The 14,529-nt window shown below is 50.0% G+C and overlaps 2 protein-coding genes across 2 annotated transcripts; both read right to left on the bottom strand.

The window, feature by feature from the left end:
- Window positions 1-70: 70 nt before the first annotated feature.
- TGME49_290300 (hypothetical protein) lies at window positions 71-2,273 on the bottom strand. Its single transcript, XM_002368404.2, has one exon. It carries the CDS (start codon window positions 2,007-2,009, stop codon window positions 912-914), a length of 1,098 nt encoding a protein of 365 aa, XP_002368445.1. The 5' UTR covers window positions 2,010-2,273; the 3' UTR covers window positions 71-911.
- Window positions 2,274-2,348: 75 nt separating this feature from the next.
- Window positions 2,349-14,039, bottom strand: TGME49_290290 (ubiquitin-activating enzyme E1 family protein). Its single transcript, XM_018782107.1, has 12 exons — window positions 13,049-14,039; window positions 11,838-12,043; window positions 10,013-11,287; window positions 8,973-9,080; window positions 8,553-8,639; window positions 7,913-8,126; window positions 7,062-7,381; window positions 6,255-6,483; window positions 5,379-5,716; window positions 4,456-4,537; window positions 3,760-3,905; window positions 2,349-3,322 (listed from the first exon to the last, which is right to left on the bottom strand). Exons 1-12 carry the CDS (start codon window positions 13,200-13,202, stop codon window positions 3,203-3,205), a joined length of 3,279 nt encoding a protein of 1,092 aa, XP_018636431.1. The 5' UTR covers window positions 13,203-14,039; the 3' UTR covers window positions 2,349-3,202.
- Window positions 14,040-14,529: the final 490 nt, after the last annotated feature.

The raw sequence follows: 14,529 nt of genomic DNA, 5'->3' as shown, positions 1-14,529 counted from the left end.
GAACCGGAGAGCACGTGGATCGTGTTGGCTAAATGAATGAGTCAGGTTTCCTAAATACAGTCAGTGAGAGCTAGAGTCAAGTAATAGCTGACAGAGCAATCAGTGTTATGCAGCTTTTTGGGAGATACACTCTCGAATTAGCCTGCCGCCGAGCTGAAGGGGCATCCCTCGCCAAAAACCGCGTCTGATACACGATCGGAAGAACATACAGTAATATCCATTCACTGAGTGAAGGCATTCGATGTCCTGAAGAATTGACTTTTTGGAAGGACCGCATTTCAAAAAGTGTCCAAGTGTCGCTGCACTCGACTAGGCTTCTCTTCTCCGTTGGACGCCCAGGAAAAAAAGGAGCTGTCTCATGTCCTTCGAGAGAAAAGGTTAATGGTAAACCATCACATACAGCAGAGCGCCAGGACAAACATATATGCGTGCGCGGGCAGATCCGTACACAACACACAGGAGCAGAAGCAAGCATGCTATGTTGTTCTACTTAATATATACATATATATATATATATATATGACCGCCTTTGATGGGAAAATGGGTTACCGTCAGCACGGCATATAAAGGTGCTGTGGAGGTTACTGTCCTGGTTTTTGTCTTTGTTCTTCCCCTCCTCGTTGGTGGCCTGTCATGCGTCAAGCCTCAGTTCAATTTCCCCTTTTTCGCTCGACGAGACTCGCACTTTTCCCGGAAGAGGGCTACATTATGGCGCAGATGAAAACTCATAGACACCTGTGCATGCGAGTATCTCCACATATGCATACTCTCTGTGTATGAAGAGAATCCCTCTGAACCAAACTTTATAGAGATTACATCTATCTGTATCGGTGCACGTAGTGGCACTGCTCGGCTGTCTCTTCCCTCGTATTTGACGGTTTGTCTACGTTTCCCGAGGCCCGCTGCGTCGCTTATTGACCTTCTGCGATTTGTTCATGGGAGACGGTGACGGAGCACCTAGTGACGATTTTGGGAGTCGCACCGGAGGGAGCGTTGTGTGCGATGTCTTTGATGAGGTCTTCTTCGGTCCCCAACGCTCGAGCTCGGGTGTTCCACGTCGTGTGAGCCATCGCCTTTAGTTTCGGCCCAAGTTCGTAGTCCTGGTCAAACACGAGGACCTCGTAATCGTGTGCACCTGCCGGTGGATGGCAACGCACGTACTCGCCATTCTCCCCGCCGAAGGGGCCTTTGTAGCCCGTGCGTAGCTCCTTGTGGAATCCGTGAATCCACCCGTTCGCTGATGGGTGTGTATCGCGGAAAATAGCGAGGAAAGGACCCGCGTCCGAAGAAGACGACAGAGTTAGTGTGGGGGCTCGGCTGATCGGTCCCTCAAATGCGACTGTACAACTCAGGTCAGAAGGCGGTGAGGATACAGCTTCTCCAGAAGCCGCAGATTCAGTTGAAGCTGTAGACTCCTGCGGAGGCACCGTGTGATCTGCTGCTTCTTCCAGAAGGGAGAGAGATGCCGACTGCGTGGAGATGGGAGAAGGAAGCAAGCAAGGCTCGTGTGTTTCGGAATTGTCCGGGACCGGCGGCAACGAGGACGCAGGCATCTGCGGCACCTTCATGACGAGGGGGGGGGCTAGTTGGCCAAAACCCAAGGCCGAGGGCGAAAAGAAAGGAGGTTCGGGAGCAGATGAAGAAGGAGCCGAGAGTTCAGAGGGAGACGAATTGAACCATGAAGAGGCGCTGCTTGCTGCAGCAGCGCTGGGCGGCACTGCGACTGGCGGACTGAGGCTGCTGTCGCGGGTGTCTGTGCCGACTGACATCCGCAAGCTGAGGACTGCGGAAGGGTAGAGAGCCCCTTGTACGGTGGCGACCAGCGAAAAAACACCGAGACGCCTCCGCCATGGCAAGCTGCATCCTGCGGTGTGGCTTACCATTTTGTGTTCCGGGAAACTTCTTTGTCTTGGCGATGTAAGGCAAGGCAGACGGCCAGCTAGCGAGGACGCGCCGGCCGGAAATCGAAAGTCGCCGATTTCGCAAAGGGAGGGGCAGGAACAAGACATACACGCTAACCAAAAGAAAGATGGGAACTCGAGGGGCGATGTCCCCGCGACATTGACACGGACACAAGCTGAACAGCAAAGATACGGAAGAGAAGCTGTTGCCGTCCACTCCAAGGGCCAGCTGCGTCCGAACAACTCCCGGTGCACACAAAGTGTCGACGTGTACGTACACCCGAGCAGCAGCGACGTTTTGATGTTTTTGTCGGTGCTTCCTAACCAAACGACGTCCCAGATCGCAAGGTCGGTTCGAAAAGAAGCTCGCGCCCCAGCCTGCCAGTGAAAACCCAGAAACGCAGCTCACCGGGTCTGCGGATGACACCTGGAGAACGGCAGCTGTCCAGCTAAACAGCGTACTTCCCCCCCCAAGATCCGCTGTGCGTGTGCATGCGCGGACTGGACGTCGACGTTAGTTTCGCCGCGCGGCCGAGGGTAATCCAGAATGTTCCCTACAGCTCTCCGTGATTTCTCCACTGGTCTGCATGGAATTTGCCGTATTCTTTTCTGATTTCCCTCCCCGTCTTGCCGCCACAATCTTCTGCGTGTCGCATGGACTGTTTGCAGGCTGAAATACCAAAGGTACGCCGGGCAAATTTCGGGGAGCGCTAAATCCTTTTCCGTGCTGTCTCGATACATGTGCTGGCTAGGGCAACAAGGTGCCTGCCTACGCGACACGCACTGTGACTCCGTTCAGCTTTTCTTCCTCGAGTTCTGCTCACGATATACACATGTGTAAGCATACATCTCGAGTGAAGTGCACTTGATCGTGCACAGCGAGGCAGAACGAGAAACGGCTCTGTTGGTGCCGAAAGGGCAACGCCTCCGCCGCATGCGCTCGAAAGTAGCAGAGGGTGACAGTGGAAGGCAGCACATGTGAGCTCGCTATGTGACGTCGTTTGCGGCGTTTGTTGTAACCGAGTGAAAGATGCGAGTTCGGACTTCTGGATTTGACACGGCGACTCGGTCCCCTTAGTCCGAGAAAGGCTAAATAGCGGCATATGTCTGTCCGTTGATCACTGGTTCTTTGAAAGCAAGAGAGGCACGAAACCTCCTGGGGTTTTCACTGGTGGATGCGCGCCGACAAAACAAGCGTAGCGAACTTCTCCGTTACGCGCTCCCGACACGCTGGGGGAGAAACTCGCAGCAGCAACTATAGCACAGAAGCCGCTTGCGTCAGTGCCTTCACAGGGAACACTTCATTTGTTGAGTACACAAATTGTGGGAAGCAGCACATCGACGCCATCGCTCTTAGCGCTGCAGCTGCTCTCCACCGCCACGGACTTTTGCCCGGAAGTCTTTGTTACTTCCTCGATGAGCTGAGAAAACAGCGAAAAGAGGCAGCTGGAAACTGTCAGAAAGAACATGTGATTCGCGTGGCAGAGACGACGCCGGGCTCCTCTCGGAAACACAGAAACTATGCTTCCCAGACCGTTCCTTCTCTTCAGAGCATCACTGCCAACTGGGACAAATGTATCCCCGGCTCTTTTTCCTTCTAAGTGCGTTTCTCCTTTCCTCTCATCTGTGTCAACACTTGCTCTTACAAAGTGCTCACGTCGGTATTTGAACATATACACGGATTCGTATGAGTAAAAAAGTGAATAGATACACACATGTGTACATGAATTTACACAACTGCATGCACACATACACACATAAATATATAGATGTCTACATCCGCATACACAGCTGCGCACATGCATAAATATATATATATATATATAGACATGCGTACAGAGAAGAAGGTGTTTCATACCTCGACAATGGACCTTTTGAAGCGTTGTTGTTTGTGGACTGGGAGGAAGCTGTTGTAGAGACAGAAGTTTCCGACAGAAAGGATGTTGACTTCGACATCAAATTTCTCCTCCAGGAACTCGCAGAGTTGCTGCACGGTGCATCCAGCTGAGCAACAAACAGGCAAAAAACTTCCACTTTCTTCATGCAACACCCCATTGACGCCGTCGTCCCCTTGGTCATTTTCGTCTGTCTGTTTGCCCGAAGCCTCGCCTCGCTCTAACTCACGCGGCATCTATCTCCACAGGACTGCTGAGACAAAAAAAGAAACAGCCGCAAGGAACTGCCTGTTCCGCGCATGCAGCTACCCAGTTCCTAGACTGAGGCCCGACAGAGAAATTTAACGCAACTCAACGGACACAAGTTTGTGCCACCAAGTCAACCGAACAAGAGACACCGCAAGGAAAAACATCCCCACTGCTCCGTCTGTTTGAGGAGAAACCTTCACACGTCCTTGTTCTTTCGTCTACATCATGTTTTTCGTCTTCCGCTAGAGCTACAGTGGGTGCGTTGTTGCGCGTCTCTCGCTCTCTTCTCCGAAACTCCCCTGTCACTCTCGGCTTTTTTATCTGCGTTTTCCTCGCCGCCGGCCGCTCCACTTGTCGACTTTTGTCTCTGTCCTCCACGGCCCTGTTGTCCGTTTCCTCAAAACACCTACGGATGTCGACTTGAATCTTGTCCCAGCAAGAGAATCCTTTCGGCATCGCTCGGATGGGTCCGCATGCAACGGGGTCAAAATCCTGCGTCGACGCACGCAAGACACCGAGTGCGAGGAAAAAAGTGGAATCCTTCCCGGAAAAAGACATCGACCTTCGCTGAACGAGAAAGTCCTTCGGTTTAGAGTTAAACTGGCCTTTCCCCCGAAAGGTAAAGAGACGACCGTCGCTCTCTTCCTCACGCAAACAAAGGCGACGTTTCCAGTGCCTTTTCTGCAAAGCATGCAAACTGCCACCGCTAGCGGCAGCTTCGCCGCTTCCGGATCACCTCTTGGACACCGCACATACACCCGACACGCAGACTCTCCGCTTCTGTTCCTGGTCTCACGTGAAATCCAAAAAACGACCCCCGAAAGCTCTCAGTTCCTTCTTCCAGTGGAGAGATTCGAGACACAAACACACGAAATAACGTCTACAAACACAGTCTTTCAAAGCTCCATCCGCATCTTAACAACTCCCCTACGTCAACCTATATACATACATACATACATACATACATACATACATACATACATACATACATACATACATACATACATACATACATACATACATACATACACACACATATATATATATATAGACATAGAGATGTTTTTGTATCAATACGTATGTCGTCATCTGCATATATATATATATATATATATATATATATATATGTATATATATATATATATATATATAGGTGCCTGGCCACCTTGCAGGAGCTGGGTGTATGAATGGCGGTCGGGAGAATGGCGAATGAGTATAAGAGTTTTTGACCTGAAGCAGCTGGGTATAAATTGAAGATGTACACCAGCATACGCATATCTCCAGATGCATATGTATCCTAGAAGAACGATGTGCACGCAGTTCTTCTCCCCACCTTGTCGACTACGCGGTTTGGCGGCATAGGCTCGCTGAAGAGCCACAGAGGGAGGGCGAGGTTGGCAAAGGCGTTCTTGAAATCCTCCAGTTTTCGCTGTTTGTAAGTGACCGTCTTGAGGAGTTCCAGAGAGACGAGACCCGTGATCATCGCCGTTGTTGTGGCGATCGCCGGAATAATGCGCCCTGCAATGATCTTGGTCTTGTTTCTGTCGCAGCACGGAATCTTGTAGTTCATCGCGCGAAGCGTCGACGCTGCATGCACCAAATCGATGTGGAAGTTCGTGTCGTCGTCCTTCTCGAACTCGACCGGGACGAAGACCATCTTCTCGAGATCCGCTGAAGAAAAAAGAAGAGAGGTGCAGAAAATAAGAGGGGAAGAGAAAGACAGAAGAGAGAAGCGACAAGGAAAAAGGAAGACAGGTCAATCTTTGGCCAGCAAAAAAAGAAACAGAAGCGAGATTTTTTGACGGGGGCGACTGACAAGAATCACATGCGTCAAAGAAAGAAGCAGAGAGAAACAGATGCAGAAAAAGAGAGAGAGAAAGAGAGCCGTCCGCAGCTCGAGAGCGAGTGGCGGAGTCGTCGACCATCAGCTTCCTCAAAGATTCTCTTGCAAAAAAACAAAACGGGACCGACACCGCGAGGAAGTGCGAGTTCTTTCTGCTCCTACGCTTCCTTCACTGACGAAGAACAACTCGATTTTCACAAAAAGGGCAGTAAGCTTCTTATTTCCGGACTCGAGTCGCAACCCTGTGCAGCACGGAGGGCACCGGCGTCTTCCAAACCGCTTAAAACTCGGTCTACACCGCAAGAAGCAAGACAGTCTTTTCCAAGATCGAGGAAAAGCGACCCTGCCGGAAACCGCCCTGCGTACCCGTGGCCAGGAGATGTTTTTCCAGACCAGCGACGACTTCTTCCTCAGCTTCCGCGCTAAGAGAGAGACTCGGATGGGGTGCAGCGAAAGACGCTCCTGGAGGGCCGCTTCCGTTCGGCTTCTCCGCGTCGTCCGTATTAATGTGCAGCCTCTTGGGAGTGAACTGAGGAATCGCCACCCTCGCCGCAATCGCCTGAATCTTCGATACATCCCTCACCGCCGGCAGGCCCTGAAGAAGGAGGTGGAAGACAGGCAAAAAAACTTCCAGCGAACCGTCACACAGACAGTCGACGAGGACGAGGAGCAGCAGAACACACACGGGTGAGACTGAGAAGAAACCAGAGAAAACAAGACGAAGAACGAGGACAAGAGAGACATTGGGAGACTGGACAAGAGGACAAGATGGAGGAGAACAAAAGAGAGATCAAGAGAGAACAAGAAGAATGAGAACAAAACAAAGAACAAGTGAGAGAGCAAGAGGAGAACGGAGAACGAGTGAGATATCAGGGGAAAGGACAAGAGAGAGATCAAGCAACAGGCAGCAAGTGGAAGAGAGAGATAATGAGGTGGAGAAGAAGAGGTAGGCGCCGGGAAAGCGAGAAGAAGAGGACCTCAGAAATGCGTAGACGAAGAGATGCAGAAGAAGGCGAAGAAGAAACGAGGTACGCAGAGGCAGCGCAGAAGCGAGAGATGGTGAAGAGAGCAGTAGCGAGAACGGGGACCGTCTGGAACCGGACGAGCGGCATGCTCGCCAGGGCAACCGCGTTTCTCTCGAGGCTTCTATTGAGATTTCGCATGCAGACTTACAAAGTTGAAGGCAAAGAGGTTGGATGCTGCGACAACGAAGTCGAGAGAAGCAGGGTCGTTCGCGTCGAAGGAGATCGGCGTCGGCGGCCGCTTGGGCGGAGCCCAAAACAGAGTGCCTTCTGAAGTGCGGTGGTCCAGCGGGAACGAGTAGAGAAGTTGAGAGATTTGATTGAAGAATAAATCTTGAAAGAGAAAAACGGCCTTCTCTACGCAGCGTTCGAACGAGGGCGGAGAAAACGCCTTCGTCTCTTTGTCCTGCCACTGAGAGACCAGGTCCCGAATCTTCTCCAGTCGGTCCTTCTGCACTGAGAGAATGCCTTCTGGAGACAAGATCCAGGACGAAAAACAAGCCAGCAAACAAAGAGAGAGGAGTGGAGCAAGCAAAAGGACGAGGCCGAACGCGCGAAAGAGGGAAGAGAAAGGGGGAGAAGTCATTCAGATCAACTGTCGAGTGGCGCATCTACTTTTTGTCGGAGACGGATCCGCGAGCCTGTCGCTTTTCGAGTGGACTTGTGCTCATCGTGACTGGCATGTTTAATCAACGGAAAAACGAAGACCAGGAACGTTTCTCAACTGAGTCGTGAATTCTCGAGCCTACTGCATACCACCACGCATGCACAGATAAACACATATACAATGAACAATGATTTCCACAGGGCGACCTGCACCTCCGTACAAGTGCCTGGCATTATCCATTTGCAAGTTTCTATACGCATTTGCATGGAGAATCGGAATTTTTTGAGCGGCATTTCTGTCCCTGTCGATACCCACACACAGACATCCACCTGCTTCAACAGAGAAAGCTTTTTACATCTCCATGAAACGCGTTCTGAGTGGACTTTTCTTCTGACCTCCTCGGAGGCGTTCGAGGTACTTTTGTGGGTTTTCTCGAAACTTGTTCGGCTCGCTGACGGCGTCGCAAAAGACACCCTGGAAGCAATCTCGAGCCCACTCGATGGTATGCTCAATTGCATGCGGGAAATGGCGAAGCGTGCAGAGAGGAATCGACTCCTCGGGAGGATCTGCGCTGTCGGAGTAACATTGCGTCATGAAGGGTAGCACCACCTGAGGAGCGCAGAGAAAAGGACGGCAACTCAGAGCAGAGAGAGCCCGGTAGCGACTGGCGAAGAAGGAAAGCTTTCGCGAAAGGGTGAGGAGAAAAAGGCATTCACACACGTGGACTACTACCTGGAGCCTGCGTTCTCCTTGGGGTTTCCACTCGATTCGAAAACAGAAACAAAGCGCAGAGTCGTCGCAAGGAAAGGGTGAGAAAGCGAAGAGAGAAGAAGGGAAGAAGAAAGAACAGATGACACAAGGGAGAACAAGGGCAGCAGAGGAAAGACCCTGGAAAGCAGAGAGAAAAGTGAGAAAAAAAGAGAAAAGGACCCACAAGAAGATAAGGAATCGACAGGGGAGGCAGAACCCGTGAACCGCGAGGCGAAACGTACGTCGTGGCGGAGCCTTCCAGCCTCCCGAAGAGCGAGAGCCTACCTGAACATTTCCCTTGGTTCCAAGAGTTCCACTTTCGAGCAGAGGCAAGCCGAACCAGACGCAGCGACCATCGACATATTGTCGCGCCTGCATGCGAGTTTCAGAAGAAACGGTTCTCTTGAAGGTCTTGTTTTCCAGTGGGAAGTCACTCTCGCGAGACGCTTGTGCGCGCCTTACTTCGCAGCCAATTTTGAAGAGAAGCAGAGGCTCTACACAGCAGAGATTTGCCAGCCCAAAGCTACGCCGAAAAAAACGAATGTCCAACACAAACAAGCAGACCGTATCCGAGCGAGGAGCGACTCAGCTGCAACGCAGAGGTCTCTTGGGGATGAAGCGTCTCTAGCGAAAAAGGAAGACACTTGGAGACTGGAAACGAAAAACGTTGAGACCGAGAAAAGAGCAGCCTCTTTTAAGTCTTACCTGAATGTTGTCCAGAGCATTGACGATGATGTGCTGGCTTCGCCAGAAGTCGTCAGTGAAGACGGTTGCCTCTGTCTCGACTCCGACGCGGTCTTCGAGAGCCACGATCTGCATGTAGACATCAATTCTGAAATTCAAGTTTCCATATAACAACACCCTGTGTCGACACAAACGTGTATAGCCCTACACGTCTACGTTTACACGACGATGGATGGCCGGATCTCCAAGAAAAAAAAAGCTCCACTTCTCCGTCTCACTGGTGTTGGAGGGACCAAGAATTAGGGAAGAGACAAGATTCTCAACTTCAATCGAATTCCATACGTTCTTCTACAGAACCTGAAAAAAAGCATGATGTTCCGCCCTCCGCGCCAACACCACTCCTTCATTGACAAACGTCTATACTTAAACGTCTCTCCACTTATCCTTTCACCTCTCGTATATTTATCTATTGCTACCTCCTTCTCTTCATCTCTGGCTACTTCTTTCTATGTAGCCGTTGCCACCTTGCTATCCACCTCCCACAGTTTCTCTGTATACTGGTATACACATACACTACGATAACATACATGCATACACATATACATTATATATATATATATATATATGCATCTATAGAGTAATATATATATATATATATGTATATGTATATGTGAGTGCGAAGTAAATGTGAAGTTTGACGATGCATGTGCGTTTCCGGTGGTAGACCGCTCGCAGAAGAACCACTGTTTTCAGTACGCGTATTTGCCACAGGAGCAAGGGTCTCCACTAAACAGGTCTTTTCTTCGTCTCTGAAATGCATTTCCAAATACAGATGCAGACACGTAAACAAGTATATGTGCGTTTCAGCAAGTTGAGGCAAGCGTGTATCATTGTAGGTGCATGGCTATGCTCCTGCTTATGCAGATATGCGTCTACGTATCTATATGTATAGATATTTGTATATGTATGTAATGATGACGTCTCGTTTCTTCTACGCGTGTGTGGTTATGTAAAGGTGACAGCCGCTCGTAAATCCGCCAGTTTTAGGTCCCCTGCCTCACCTGAAGGTCAGGATTCATGGTTTGCACAGAAGCGGCGGCAGTGACGCTCTTGGCCTTCCCGACATGTTCTCTGCGAAAGAGGAACTGTCGATTGAGGTTGGAGACTTCGATTCGATCCATGTCTGTGACAGTGACTTTTCCTTCTTTTTCAGGTCCGCACCCGCAGCCCATGAGAGCGAGACTTTTGAGGAGCTCACAGCCGAGCGCGCCGGCCCCGACAACAAAGGCATGCGTGCGTCCGAGAGCATGTTGGAACTCGGATCCGAAGAGTGCAACTTGATCTGCGTAGCGACTGTCGATGCTGTACTTTTCTCGGTGTTTTCCTGTCTCTCCCAATGCGGCCTTTGCCTCCGGAGAGAGGAGCGCCTCGAAGGCGTCCATGTAGAGGAAGCCGCGCAGCGGCGAGAATTTTCCGGTGAACTTGACGACTTCTTGAGCAATCACGCCGCCGACGAACGCAGCCATCGGCGAGATCTGGCACTGGGCGTAGGCGGCGACGTTCGCGACGAGCTTCTCGTCGACCTGATCGACGAAAACCACTCCCTGTTCGCCTCGTTCCGCCAGCTGCTTCGCCTCCCCATTCAGGCGCTGCGCCTCCGCAACGCACGCAGCCACAGCTGCCTGCTGGCTGCCTGCGCGAGCCGCGTCGAGCGGGTGGGGAGGAAGCGCATGGGCGTTTCCGCCGTTCCGGTCGCGGAAATTCAAGACCGCTTGGAAGGCCAGGTGAAGCTGCTCCGACTGTCCGAACTTGCCCAGGTCCGGGACGATCAGCATCGCTTCACCCGCAGCCACGGGAGCGCGACACGATGCCTCGTAGGACTTGAAGCGGATCGTCTGGGGCATCTTCACCTGTCGCGCGATGCCTCCGGAGACGTACGGGGAGAACGCGGTGGTGTCTCCGATCTGGAAGCTGTGCTTCCCCGTCACACGGATCTGCATGGGTTGCAAGTCGTTGATCTCCATGCCCTGGACTTCGCGGAAGACGACGAAGTCGCCGTCCTGGAAAGGCAGAAGTTTGTCTGTGTGTGTGTGCACAGTCGCCGCGCGTTCATGCGTGATCCCCGCCACAATCACTTCGCGAGGCTCCTCGCCGTCGCTGTCGAGACAGACGAAGCGCTCCCCGAGGTCCACGAACACCGAGGCGGCCAGGCCGAATACGTTCGCCGCGATGAAGCCCACAGGCTTCGAGGCAGAGCGACAAAATGCATTGGTCTTCTTCAGCTCTTCGTTTCCTGCCTCCGTGACAATTACCACGTCGAACCGAGAGACGACCTCCTGCAGAGAGCCACTCTCCGGCAAACCGAGACTCGATCCACACGCCCGACGCCCTCCACGGACTCACACCGCGTTCTCTCGACCGCCTGTGGAAACCTCCAGCTGAGCAAGAGCTGCCTTCCTCACAGCAACTCGAACGCTGCCTCGGAAGCTCCAGCAGTGAGCAAAATCCGGAGAAAAAAACACGCTCGCACGTCAAGATCTACACAAACACATACACCTAAACATATATATATATATATACATATCTATACATATAAATGTATACATGCATATATATACCAGTATACATATACATATATATATATATATATATATATATATATATATATACATATACAATATACATATATATATATATATATATATATATACATATATATATACATATATATATATATATATATATATATATGGTGGGGACCCCTTTCCCTTCGAGGACGCCTGTCGAGAAAAAAGTGTCTGCTTGCCGGAATTTTTTTTCGAACCGTTTTTACCCACGGCCTCACAGTGTCTCCTGTCCTCAGAAAGTTTGAGATTTTTTTCGTACCTGTGTCAGTTTTTCGTCTGGCAGGACGTCTACAGTGACGTATTGATTCAGTTCCGCGAGGTAATTTTTCGACGCTTCTGCACGGCTTACACCCTTCTTCACATGTTCTTCAGTGAGACAAAAGTTGCTTCCCAAATCTCGCATTTCGCATGGCGCGGGGTCGTGGAGCACCACTGTGTTGGGACCCGCTAAAATCAAATTCTTCGCTGAAACGCAAACAGACGAAAGACGAAATAACTGCACACCAGACATTCACCTGGAGAAACAAGATAAAAACACCAGTTACAATCACTCCGATCACAAAAAAATACACAAATCCATGGTATTCGAGCCACGACACGTAACAGGCTGTGCATGAATCTCTGTGGAGAGCGGTATATGCAAGACCATACATATATACATATATATATATATGCATATATGTAAATGTAAATATACAGACATGTGTATGCATCATCGTATGTTATGTTTGCCTATACACAAGATTCATTACAAGCATCTACATCCAGAGAAGCATGCACATGAATCTACAGAGAGAAGTGTGTACGATGCTTCGTGCAAGGACATATGAATACGAAAAGCAGTGATGAGAACAAGTGGAACACAGTGTACGTTTAGAGGAAGACCAAGTGAAAAAACTTTCTCCAGTGCGTCTGTCTTTTCCCCGAGCGAACAGAGAATCTATCAATGCATGTACATGCTCGTTTACTCGGAAGACGTACGTTCTCGCACATATTCTCATACACACTCTTGCGTGTTTCTATGCTAAGGTCATCTTCTCTCTCTAACGAATTTTCACTTGTTCCAGATTGTACCTTTGCGCGCATCAATGTAGAACTCAACTTCTACAGCACATCAAACAGTCCAGGTCCAGCGGCTTCCTCTCGAAACTACAGGTTTACATATTTATTTCTACATATATTTGACAGATATATAAGTCCGTACAAACACATATACAGATATCTGAGTTCAGGCAATGTCTTACGTAGAGAGAAGAGCATGAACAGACAAAAGTATAAATGCATATATACATATATGCGTACACGCAACTTTGGACGCGTTGTCTTGAAATTCCGGTCTATGTGGACACTATATATGGAGAGATGTAAACACATAAACATATACACATATATATATATAAACTATATAGATATAAATGTAACTGTGGAATGTAAGACGCTGCATATTTTTGAATGAGAGTGTGGTGTTACCGCATTCGGCGCCGACGCCTCTCATGCCCGAAATGAGGACTCTGAGAGTGATGAGTTTCCCCATGGTTTCCAAGCCAAAGGCTCCAATCTGTCTGCTGTACAAGTCTGTGTCTATATGCGCGGCGGCGCCGGAGCTCTCCTGAGGTGTCGCCATGGCTTTGAGTTGAAAGTTCAGTCGCAGGTTCCGCAGAAAGTTTCCAAAGAAGGGGGAAGTCCACGAAAAGCAGACTTCCTGTTGCTCGTGGCGACTCTGGGCACCGAAGGAGAGAGCAAGGACGTGCAGAGATCAGAGAGAAACGAAAGGACGAAGTCAAGCGGAAAAATAGGAGGCGATACGACAGAAGGAGAAACGAAGAAACTGAAAGCAGAAGAACGCGACGGGGAGAACAAGAGAAAGGTCTCTGGACGGGGTCGACCGTGAGGAGAGAAGCAAAAGCGAAATTTCAAAGTCTCGACACGTTCGTCGTTTTGATGTAGAATTCGGCGTTGTCTTTTCGAGAGCGAAAAGCGTTCTCAAACAGGAGAGTGGACGTACACCCGGACGAGCGACGAGCCACGCACATGCTTCTTTTCATGCTGTTTCAGCTGACGCTCTTTGCGCCAGAAAAACACGGATTTCTTCGGCTCCAAACACACACGGGAGGTCGGCAGCTTTTTCGCGTCCCTTTTTTCTCGCCTATTTCCCGAAAAGACAACGACAGAGCATCGAAAAGGCTTTGAAAAGGAGGACTGCGGGTGCGGAAGGCGTCCAGAAACACCTGAAGGCGAGGCGCCACTCTCAAACTCTGGACTCTCTCCGCGAAAGTTCCGGTTTTCTGGAATCCGGTCACTCTGCCACGAACGCTCCTTTCAGAAGGGTCACACAAAAACGAAAACTCAAGGAGAAAGCGGAAGAACGCCGGCCACCAGCCGACGCTCTAGGTTCCACGGGGGCGGGAGACGAACGAAGAACGGAAACACAGGATCCGAGACTTCTTTGGAGACATCTTTCAGGGAATGGAGAGAAGATCGAAGAAGGGTAAAACCACAGAGTGACAGGCAAACACACATCACGGTGCTTTTCTGCGTAAACGGACACTGAAGAAGCGACTCCGATCGGGACGGCACAACGCCCTCAGAGACGGATTCGTCTCCACGAATGACGGAACGCAAATGCTCTTTGTGGACGTACCTTTCTGCTGAAGACGCTTACCCAAATAAATTCCTTTACCTACATGCATATCTACATATACATATCTACATATATATATATATATATATTTGCATGTGCATGTATAGATCATGAGAGCGGAGTAACAGCATATGTGTGTGTGTCTATCTCGAATACATTTCTTTTTTTACACTGTTTATTTTGAAGCATTAAGGAGTGATGAGCGCTCTGTTTCCCAGTTGCTCATTTCTTTGTTTCCTGTAGCGGACCGTTGTCAGTGCCTTGTCGAGACGGACATCCCGCTTTTTCAAACGAAAAAAAGGCAGAAAAC

The sequence above is a fragment of the Toxoplasma gondii genome, chromosome IX (genome assembly GCF_000006565.2).
Source record: "Toxoplasma gondii ME49 chromosome IX, whole genome shotgun sequence".
NCBI classification, from domain to species: Eukaryota; Apicomplexa; class Conoidasida; order Eucoccidiorida; family Sarcocystidae; genus Toxoplasma; species Toxoplasma gondii.
This window is presented reverse-complemented; position numbering and strand designations above follow the sequence as displayed.

Coding starts and splice junctions, on each gene's coding strand:
- TGME49_290300 (XM_002368404.2), bottom strand. CDS start 2,009: ATGTCTTGTTCCTGCCCCTCCCTTTGCGAAATCGGCGACTTTCGATTT.
- TGME49_290290 (XM_018782107.1), bottom strand. CDS start 13,202: ATGGCGACACCTCAGGAGAGCTCCGGCGCCGCCGCGCATATAGACACA. Junction 9,081..10,012: donor CCATGAATCCTGACCTTCAG/GTGAGGCAGGGG, acceptor GTCTACATGCAG/ATCGTGGCTCTCGAAGACCG. Junction 8,127..8,552: donor GAACCAAGGGAAATGTTCAG/GTAGGCTCTCGC, acceptor TGCGCTCCTCAG/GTGGTGCTACCCTTCATGAC.